The sequence below is a fragment of the Ranitomeya variabilis genome, chromosome 2, assembly GCF_051348905.1.
Source record: "Ranitomeya variabilis isolate aRanVar5 chromosome 2, aRanVar5.hap1, whole genome shotgun sequence".
NCBI lineage: Eukaryota > Metazoa > Chordata > Amphibia > Anura > Dendrobatidae > Ranitomeya > Ranitomeya variabilis.
This window is the reverse complement of record NC_135233.1, coordinates 251,192,283-251,204,379: the sequence shown is the minus strand read 5'-3', so window position 1 is coordinate 251,204,379 and position 12,097 is coordinate 251,192,283. Positions and strand designations below refer to the sequence as shown.

At 46.6% G+C, this 12,097-nt stretch overlaps 1 protein-coding gene across 1 annotated transcript in view; it reads right to left on the bottom strand.

Moving 5' to 3' along the window:
- The window catches only part of TMEM141 (transmembrane protein 141), a 42,965-nt gene extending 40,495 nt beyond the window's left edge, over window positions 1–2,470 (bottom strand). The window contains exon 1 of the mRNA XM_077284591.1: window positions 2,339–2,470. Within this exon, the coding sequence (XP_077140706.1) occupies window positions 2,339–2,470 (132 nt within the window). The remainder of the gene's footprint in view (window positions 1–2,338) is intronic.
- Window positions 2,471–12,097: the final 9,627 nt, after the last annotated feature.

The following is a 12,097-nucleotide window of genomic DNA, read 5'->3' as shown; positions in this document are numbered from 1 at the left end:
TTTAGGTATAGAAATCACATACTTGTGGTCAAATGACCGCCCTCTCTTGCCGTCTGCACAGAAGAATCCTGACAGTGTGCAGTGTGTACCCTGTGAGGAGTCAGAATTCTGCAGTCACATACAGTGACTGCAGACTTTCATCACAAACCTAGACAACCCCTTTAATTAGAACATTAAGCGCTGTAGTATACACATTCCTAACTGTGTGTAATATCCTCACTGTCAGGATTTCGATTCTGCTTGCCGGTTCCAGTGGTCGTCACATAACCACTTACCGTATATACTCGAGTATAAGCCGAGATTTTCAGCCCCAAAAAATGGGCTGAAAGTGCCCCTCTTGGCTTATACTCGAGTCATGGAAGGCGGGGGGATCAGTGGGTGAGGGGGAGCGACGCCTGTCAAATACTCACCTGCTCCGGAGCTCCTGACGCGGTCCCTGCATGTCCCACGGTGTTCGGCGCGGCAGCTTCTTCCCCTCTTCAGTGGTCACGTGGTACCGCTCATTAAAGTAATGAATATGGACTCCACTCCCACAGAGGTGGAGCCGCATATTCATTACTGTAATGAGCGGTACCATGTGACCGCTCACTACAGGAAGAAGCTGCCGCGCCGAACACCTTGGGACATGCGGGGACCGCGTCAGTAGCGCCGGAGCAGGTGAGCATGTCATATTTACCTTCCCTCGTTCCACCGACGCTCCGTCTTCCCGTCCTCTTGCTGTGACTGTTCAGGTCAGAGGGTGCGATGACGTATTAGTGTGCGTGCCGCCCTCTGCCTGAACAGTCAGTGCAGAGAGATGGGACGCTGAGGAGCAGCGGGCAGCGAGGAGAGGTATGTCATTTTTTTTTTTTTAGTGCAGCAGCAGCATAATGTGGCACAATGTTATATGGAGCGTCTATGGGGCCATACTGAACTGCATGGAGCATTATATGGGGCATCTATGGGGCCACAACTGCATGGAGCATTATATGGGGCATCTATGGGGCCATAACCGCATGGAGCAGTATATGGAGCATCTAAGGGGCCATAATGAACTGCATGGAGCATTATATGGGGCATCTATGGTGCCATAACTGCATGGAGCATTATATGGGGCATCTATGGGGCCATAACTGCATGGAGCAGTATATGGAGCATCTATGGGGCCATAATGAACTGCATGGAGCATTATATGGAGCATCTATGGGGCCATAATGAACTGCATGGAGCATTATATGGAGCATCTATGGGGCCATAAAGAAGTGCATGGAGCATTATATGGGGCATATTTGTATATGGAGCATCTTATGGGGCCATAATGAACTGTATGGAGCATTATAGGGGGCTCCTGATTCAATATGGATATTCAAAAACACTTAACCTACTGATGTCTCAATTAATTTTACTTTTATTGGTATCTATTTTTATTTTTCTCATTTACCGGTAGCTGCTGCATTTCCCACCCTAGGCTTATACTCGAGTCAATAAGTGTTCCCAGTTTTTTGTTGCAAAATTAGGGGGGTCGGCTTATACTCGGGTCAGCTTATACTCGAGTATACATGGTATGTAATTTTCATACTTACAGTCACTAACGTCTCTCAGTGAAGCCGGGGCTGGTGTATTTCACTGAACATTGCGAGATTGATGATGAGCAGCTTGTCGGCATGTGACTGTACGTGTGAAAATCCCATATGACTGTCATATGATAAATGCTCATGAACTCATGTCACAGTTTCAGTTGTGTATAGGAGTGAGCGCCAAACTAAATATTTGCCCCAAGTGTAGCAACACCTGGATCCACCTCTGATATAGTAAAGGTGGTTTCAGAAGTGGACAGTTGGTCAGACGGAGGGTGGAGAGCTCCAGAGGACAAGTGTAGAGACAAATGGGAGGAATGCTGGGGGTAGTATTTCTCCTTCCATCCTGCATTCCTCTTCTACAAGTCATTTACCATCCCCAATGAGTCAGCCATGTCATGTGTCTGAGAAATCGCCTTGATTTACCCCTGGGATATCACTACAAGTCTCAGCCAGCTTGTGAGTCACCAGGTATTTTTCATTACTCATTGTACAGCGCCATTAATTCCACAGCACTTTACAGACATGGTAGAGGTATGCTGGGTCATTGCATGTACATTTCACTACCTCTGCTGCCTGTCAATGAAACATTATTGTTCACATTCCAAGGGTGAAGACTCATCCTGTGCAAAAACTGTCAGATTGTTCCATTTGTTTCTCTCCTGACCTAGGAGTTGATACAATGTAGCAGACTGAAGTCACAGAGGATGGTCTACACTAGCTACAACTGTAACAAACCCTCAGCTGTGGGTGCAGCTGGCTTAATGCTAGATCTCACTTACCGGGTGTTTAGCAGCCACGGTGTCATTGACTCTAGTGAGCCCCAGGTTCACCATTGTAACTGATGATATGTGTTGTTTCCGGGTGTGAAGATCTGACCACAACAGTGACCTCCACTGTAAGGGAGGACTCATTGCAGCCGAGCTGTGTACATGTGTATTTGCAGCCAGCAGCACTATCATCTGGTTACATTTTTTCTTATATTTGCATACAGAGTATTTTCCGCAGCATGTCAATTCTTTTTTTTTTAATTCGTTTATTAAACAACAGAATTAAGACATATATGGTTGGCAAATATTCAAATCAGGACATATACAATCAGCGTAATATCCATGAAATAGCAATAAAAGTGACTTAAGATATTACAACATGTCTAAAGCAGTTACTTAAAACTCTAAAACCCTAAAACAAACCCACTGCCATAACAATCTCCATCCCATTAATACTTCAGATTGTGAACCAAGTGCGAACTAATGCAAGATCCACCTTAAATACTATCAATTTGGAGCTGGAACATTACCGATGAGATGACACAGTAAGAAATGATGAGTTCCATGCATCTCAGATTTTATTAAATTTCCCTAAGCAGCCCCGATTCTGGTATAAGGTTCATTCATAAGGTATAATTGAGTTTACCAGCTCAATCCAGTCTCTGAAAGATGGATGTGTATTGCCCATCCAACGCAGGGCTATTATTTTCCTTGCCAAAAAAATTGTTTCTCTCAAAAGAATTTTAACATGGTGTGCCCAAATCTCCTCCTCCAAGACTCCAAACAGACATACTAACGGATTCAGGGGGACAGGAATGTGTACAAGGGAGGACAACAACGAGATCACCTCCTTCCAGAAAGATAAAATAATTGGACAACCCCATACCATATGTATAAAGTCTGCATCTATTGTGTGGCATCTGGGACATTCTGAAGATTGAGACCACCCTATTTTAAATAATCGCAGTGGGGTTAAGTATGATTAATGTATTATATACATTTGGGTCATTTTGTTGTTGGCCGAGGGAGAAACCCTAGTTGGAGACTCAATAATTGTTTCCCAGTCCTCTTCCTGAAGATCGGGAATCAGAAGCTTCCATTTTTCTTTAATTGGTAATAAAACAGAGTCAGCACATATATGTATATAGTGCAGAGATAAGGCCACGGGTTCCCTGCGATTTAAGGATCCCTATCAATGGGAAGGATGATATTTGTTGCGTCTCATTTATACTATACATATGTGATTGGATCGCTGTCCTAAGTTGCAAATAGCGAAAAAACTGATGTTTAGGAACATTATATTTAGTTTGCATTTGTTCAAAAGACAACATAACTCCCAGTTCATATAGATCATTAATTGAGGAAACACCATATGACATCCAGAACTGAGCAGAGGGGTCGATTCAGTAATCCTGGAAAGTATTCATTATTCCATAATGGCATCTCAGCCACAGTTCCATTAAAGTGGATTACTTTTTTAACCTGTTTCCAAATCAGTCGTGCCAGCCGGAGTAGTGGCAGTAATCTAGGGGAATGGAATTTATTTATTTCTAATAAACCCAACGGGCAATTAATCCTTGCAGCATGAATAAAATGGCTCTCTGAGTTTGGTAAACATTCCCCAGGCATCCATTTGCCCAACGCTCTAAGCTGTCCAGCTAAATAGTACAGAAAAAAATCTGGCAGCGCCGCTCCTCCCATTTGTTTAGATCGCTGTAGGGTGGATCATGTCAATTCTTTGTGCGGATTCCACAGCGTTTTACACCTGCTCCGCAATAGGAATCCGCAGGTTTCAAAGCGCAGGTGAGATCCGCAGAAAAAAAAACGCACGAAATCCGCCATGAATCTGCAGGTAAAAAGCAATGCGTTTTACCTGCAGATTTTTCAAAAATGGTGTGGAAAAATCTGCACCCGAATCCGCAATGTGGGCACATAGCCATACAGCTCTGGCTTCATACAGCCCGAGAAGGGTGGAGATGTAGTTAGATGTTTGCCAGGCCACAATACACTGGGCGCCTGTACTCTGAACAGTCATTCTGTGCTGACAGCGCCGCTCTACAATGCACTGCTCTCTGGTAACGGGAAACCAGCAGGATTCTGGATTTTGCTTTAGATGTGAACAGAGAACAAAACTTTAGGCAGCAAAATAATCACCATTCTATCATTCATCGCCTGATAACAACAGCTGCCTATTGAATGACAACAAGCAGAGATCTTGAAAAACATCAGTAATGTCAGGACTCTGAACATTTTTTACCTTTTGCGCATTACTGCACTTTTCCAACATGGCGTCTTTGGTCTCATGTGCACTTGTCTTCCTGCTATAAAACTCCTCCCCAGCCTTCAGTCTGTGCTAGATTATTCTGCTTTGCATCCAGCTCCTGATTACTCCCTGGCCTTGCACCTGCACCTGCTCCTGCTCCTGTGAACCGGTGTTGGAGATCCTGCCACTCTGCTCTGAGTTCCTGCTGCATACACCAGTGTTCAGTAATCCTCCTTCATCTGCTGCTCGTGTTACTTCCATCTGCATTTGCTGGACATGTAAGCTGTTTCTGCTCTGCAAAACCTGAGACTATTAACCAGGCCTCCCTGGTTGAGCTAAGATATTATTTGAACTGCCTAATAGCATATCTATCTGTGTCTGGACTAAGTCAAGGATCTATTCGTGTCAAGTTTCCTCAAGTATAACTGTGCTTCATAGACTTTCTGTTTGTTTGCATCTACCTTTGAAGTTTCCTATTGACTGCTAAGCTGCGTTTATTATTTGCACCAAGTGTTGTGGACTTGAGTTTCTCTCTGCACCTGCTTGAATCACCGTGTGATAATATAAACTTTACCACTTATAAAACTGTGTCCTGTTGTCTTGTTCCACGCAAAGAGTCTCCTGAATTATCCCCTATAATTATTACAAGTAAATGATATAGAAAGTTTACCGTAAAAATGTTTATTGTTCTTAAACGGATGTTCTGGGTGCTGTAAATGTATTTTTTACAAGAAACACTTTACTTCCTTGGGGTAAATAAAAGAAGAACGTGTGATGAATAAGTCGGAGACTGATCCTCGTACTGCGCAGATGCTGAGGTTGCGACTTGCATCATAACTATGGGACGTGCATAGTCATTGCTGGGCGGCTGTAGATGGAGGCGATGGCGTGTGATGTGTTAACAGGTTGGGACCCAGCATCAAACCCTGCAATTATGCAGACGGTCCCACGCTGTGGATCAGCTGAGTGTGTGTCATCACTGTGCGGAGGACTTCTTTCAGTTTTGGATATTTTGATAATAGCCGCTCCACCTGCAATTGAGGTCCCCACATGTTCTCTCAGCTGCAGCCTCCCTGGACCGGAGAGCAGTATGAAGCCAGGTGACTGCTAAGTGGTTGTGGAAGGTGCCATATGTGATGTTATCTAAGGGTATGTGCACACGTTGCGGATTTGCCTGTGGAATTTTCTGTGCGGATTCTGCATCTTTTGGCAGGAAACACGGCTCAAAATCTTTTGTTGCGGATTTACTGCGTTTTTACCCCTGCGGATTTCTATAATGGAATGGGTGCAGAAACGCTGCAGAACAGCACAAAGAAGTGACATGGTCCTTTTTTAAATCCACTGCGTTTTCCATGCGGAATTTTCCGCACCACTAGCACAGCTTATTTTTTTCCCATTGATTTACATTGCACTGTAAATCACTTGAGGATCTGCAGCATTTCTGCACAGAAAAAAACGCTGCGGATCCGCAGGAAATCTGCAACGTGTGCACATACCCTAAAGGTTCTGGTATGGTAATTGTGTTTTGATTAGAGGGTCTGGCCTGGGGTCTATATTAAGGTACCTTCACACGAAACGACGCTGCAGCGATAGCGACAACGATGCCGATCGCTGCAGCGTCGCTGTTTGGTCGCTGGAGAGCTGTCACACAGACCGCTCTCCAGCGACCAACGATGCCGAGGTCCCCGGGTAAACAGGGTAAACATCGGGTTGCTAAGCGCAGGGCCGCGCTTAGTAACCCGATGTTTACCCTGGTTACCAGCGTAAAAGTAAAAATAACAAACAGTACATGCTCACCTGCGCGTCCCCCGGCGTCCGCTTCCTGTACTGTGTGAGCGCCGGCCCTAACAGCAGAGCGGTGACGTCACCGCTGTGCTTTTACTTTCACTTTAGGGCCGGCGCTCAGTCAGAGCAGGAAGCGGACGGCAGGGGACGCGCAGGTGAGTATGTACTGTTTGTTTTTTTTACTTTTACGCTGGTAACCAGGGTAAACATCGGGTTACTAAGCGCGGCCCTGCGCTTAGTAACCCGATATTTACCCTGGTTACCAGCGTAAAACATCGCTGGTATCGTTGCTTTTGGTGTCAAACCTGACGATACACGCCGGTCTGACGACCAAATAAAGTTCTGAACTTTATTCAACGACCAGCGATATCACAGCAGGATCCAGATCGCTGCTGCGTGTCAAACACAACGATATCGCTATCCAGGACGCTGCAACGTCACGGATCGTTGTCGTTCTCGTTGTAAAGTCGTTTCGTGTGAAGGTACCTTAACTTTAGGGGGTCTTGCGTGGGATCTGTATTAGTTTGGAAGGTCTTTTCGGCGGTTCCTGTATTTATTTACAGCGTATGGTCTGGAGTCTTCATTATCAGGGGATCTGTGATTGTGGAGATCAAGCTTTCAGACGGTGGTCTCTTTTCCCCAGAAAAGGAAATGCTACCTCAATGGAGCAGCCCTGGGGGTCCGAGTGTCACATGGTGCTGTGTCCATCCAACTAAACTAAACCATCAGAGCTGCAGACGCTCCTGTCACTCACAGCATGGGTGTGACTCTGCACACCAAGCAGGATTGGATTAGATACACGGCTCAGCAGACAATATCACCTGGGATAGGATTAGATACACAGCTCAGCAGATATTTTCACATTGATAGGATTAGATACACGGCTCAGCAGACAGTATCACACAGGAGAGGATTAGATACACGGCTCAGCAACCAGTATCACACACAGGATAGGATTAGATACACAGCTCAGAAGACAGTATCACACAGAATAGGATTAGATGCATGGCTCAGCAGACAATATCACACATGATAGGATTATAAATAAACTGGAGCAGTGGGCAGCAACTAACAGAATGATTTTTAACAGGGAAAAATGCAAAGTACTACTTCTGGGCAATAAAAATTAAAAAAGCATATACAGAATGTGAGGAATGGAACTAAGCAACAGCACATGTGAAAAAGACTTGGATATACTAATAGATCACAGACTGAACATGAGTCAACAGTGTGATGCAGCAGCAAAAAGGGCAAATACAATTCTGGGATGTATTAACAGAAGCATACAGTCTAGATCACGTGAAGTCATTATTGCCCTCTACTCCTCTTTGGTCAGACCTCATCTGGAATACTGTGCACCACAGTGCACCACACTTTAAAAAAGACATCAACAAACTGGAGCAAGTTCAGAGAAGAGTGACCAGAATGGTGACCGGTCTGCAAACCATGTCCTATGAGGAACGTTTACAGGATTTGGGAATGTTTAGCTTGCAAAAAAGAAGACTGAGAGGAGACTTAATAGCTGTCTACAAATATCTCAAGGGCTGTCACATTGTAGAAAGATCTTCTTTATTCTCATTTGCACAAGGAAAGACTAGAAGCAATGGGATGCAACTGAATGGGAGGAAACACATTAGATATTAGAAAAAAACCTTTTGACGGGGTGATCTATGAGTGGACGAAGCCGAGGACGGTGAAACGCGCGTCGAGGCTTCTGCGTGGCTCACCGGCGTTCCAGCATACAGCTAGCACCATGTCTGAAGGTAAATGATCTGTGCAATTGCTTTATTCAGCGCTTATTCCACTGCACGTTCACTACAAGTTACCCTAGAGTACCTTATCTAGTGGCCCTTAGGTCTATTATGCTAACTGGGCTAGCTGAATTTGGGTTTCTGTGACTGGATATTTACCATTGTTACTCTCATTATACGAGGACCTTATTTCCCCATTCACTCCTGACGGCAGACGTGTATATGTGCAGTGTTCTAGGTGCATACATAGGTTTTTCCTGCACCTTATGCTGTTATGCCGGTGGTCACGCAGTGTTTCATTTTTTCTCCGATCGGCATTTATCCATCTTTATATTGCCGACTCTCTTCAGCTGTCTATGTACCGTACTACCTGTTTGTCTGTAAAATATACTTGATATTTATGCAATAAAATTATATATGTTTAATTATACCCCGTCTTTTTCCTTATTGGTATTTCTGGGTAGCTATATATAATTATTTTTATTCATTAATCCTTTTGTATTATATTTATTACTCTGCCCAGACCCAATCGGGAACTTTTTTCGGTTTTATGGAGACTTAATAGCTGTCTACAAATATCTCAAGGGCTGTCACATTGTAGAAAGATCTTCTTTATTCTCATTTGCACAAGGAAAGACTAGAAGCAATGGGATGCAACTGAATGGGAGGAAACACATTAGATATTAGAAAAAAACTTTTTGACGGGGTGATCTATGAGTGGAACAGGCTGGCACAAGAGGTGGTGAGTTCTCCTTCAATGGAAGTCTTCAAACAGAGGCTGGACAGACACCTGTCTGGGATGATTTAGTGAATCCTGCTTTGAGCAGGGGGTTGGACCAGATGACCCAGGAGGTCCCTTCCAACTCTACCATTCTATGATTCTGTACACAGCTCAGCAGACAGTATCACATAAAATTGGATATACATCTCAGCAGACTGAATTGCACAAGATAAGATTAGATACATGGCTCAGCAGGCAGTAACACACAAGATAGGAATAGATACATGTAGGTCAGTAGAGGGTATCACCAAGGATACAGTGACATGTAAAGTTTCTGGTCAATATTACTGTTATTGTGAACAATTAAGCAATTGAAAATTAAATTATCTCTAAAAGGCCTAAACTTAAACATGACATATTTCCTTTTGTTGTATGTCTGTCTATCTATCTATCTATCAATCTATCTATATCTATATATATATAAGAGGCATCGTGATTGCTCGCTAATCCTGACCCCTGCACAGTAGCTCCACCTCCCACCACATCACCACACATAATCCTGCTCCCCACCACATCACCGCACACAATCCCACCCCCACAAATCCCGCCCCAACCACATCACCACACATAATCCCGCCCCCCACCACATCACCACACATAATCCCGCCCCACCACATCACCACACATAATCCCGCCCCCCCCACATTACTACACATAATCCCGCCCCAACCACATTACTACAGATAATCCCGCCCCCCACCACATTACCACACAATCCCACCCCCCCAACACATCACCACACATAATTCCTCCCCCACCACATTACCACAGATAATCCCGCCCCCCACCCTGTTACCACACATAATCCCGCCCCCAGCACATTACCACACATAATCCTGCCCCCAGCACATTACCACACATAATCCTGCCCCCCACCACATTACCACACATAATCCTGCCCCCCACCACATTACCACACAATCCCGCCCCCCACCACATTACTACAGATAATCCCGCCCCCCCACCACATTACCACACATAATCCTGCCCCCCCACCACATTACCACACATAATCCCGCCCCCCACCACATTACTACAGATAATCCCGCCCCCTACCACATTACCACACATAATCACGCCCCCAACACATCACCACACAATCCCACCCCCAACACATCACCACACATAATCCCGCCCCCCACTACATCACCACACATAATCCTGCCCCCCACCACATTACCACACATAATCCCGCCCCCCCACCACATCACACATAATCTCGGCACCCAACCACATTACTACACATAATCCCGCCCCCCCACATTACCACACATAATCCCGCCCCCCACAACATTACCACAGATAATCCCGCCCCCCCACCACGTTACCATACATAATCCCGCCCCCACCACATCACTACACATAATCCCGCCCCCACCACATCACCACACATAATCCCGCCCCCACCACATCACCAGACATAATCCCACCCCTCCACCACATTACCACACATAATCCCGACCCCCCACATTACCACAGATAATCCCGCCCCCCCACCACATTACCACACATAATCCCGCCCCCCAACCACATTACTACAGATAATCCCGCCCCCCACCACATTACCACACAATCCCAGCCCCCAACACATCACCACACATAATCCCGCCCCCACCACATCACCACACATAATCCCGCCCCCACCACATTACCACAGATAATCCCGCCCCCCCACCATGTTACCACACATAATCCCGCCCCCAGCACATTACCACACATAATCCTGCCCCCCACCATATTACCACATAATCCTGCCCCCCACCACATTACCACACATAATCCCGCCCCCCACCACATTACTACAGATAGTCCCGCCCCCCCACCACATTACCACACATAATCCCGCCCCCCACTACATTGCCACACATAATCCCGCCCCCCACCACATTACCACACATAATCCCGCCCCCCACCACATCACCACACATAATCTCGGCACCCAACCACATTACTACACATAATCCCGCCCCCCCACCACATTACCACAAATAATCCCGCCCCCACCACATTACCACAGATAATCCCACCCCCCCACCAAGTTACCACACATAATCCCGCCCCCACCACATCACCACACATAATCCCGCCCCCCACCACATCACCACACATAATCCCGCCCCCACATCACCACACATAATCCCGCCCCCCCACATTACTACACATAATCCCGACCCCCCACATTACCACAGATAATCCCGCCCCCCCACCACATTACCACACATAATCCCGCCCCCCAACCACATTACTACAGATAATCCCGCCCCCACCACATTACCACACATAATCACGCCCCCCCAACACATCACCACACAATGCCACCCCCCCAAAACATCACCACACATAATCCCGCCCCCCCACCCCATTACCACACATAATCCCGCCTTCCCACCCCATTACCACACATAATACCGCCCCCCCACCCCATTACCACACATAATCCCGCCCCTCCACCCCATTACCACACATAATCCCGCCCCCCACCACATTACTACAGATAGTCCCGCCCCCCACCACATTACCACACATAATCCCGCCCCCCACTACATTGCCACACATAATCCCGCCCCCCACCACATTACCACACATAATCCCGCCCCCCACCACATCACCACACATAATCTCGGCACCCAACCACATTACTACACATAATCCCGCCCCCCCACCACATTACCACAAATAATCCCGCCCCCACCACATTACCACAGATAATCCCACCCCCCCACCAAGTTACCACACATAATCCCGCCCCCACCACATCACCACACATAATCCCGCCCCCCACCACATCACCACCCATAATCCCGCCCCCACATCACCACACATAATCCCGCCCCCCCACATTACTACACATAATCCCGACCCCCCACATTACCACAGATAATCCCGCCCCCCCACCACATTACCACACATAATCCCGCCCCCCAACCACATTACTACAGATAATCCCGCCCCCACCACATTACCACACATAATCACGCCCCCCCAACACATCACCACACATAATACCGCCCCCCCACCCCATTACCACACATAATCCCGCCCCCCAACCACATTACTACAGATAATCCCGCCCCCACCACATTACCACACATAATCCCGCCTTCCCACCCCATTACCACACATAATACCGCCCCCCCACCCCATTACCACACATAATCCCTCCCCTCCACCCCATTACCACACATAATCCC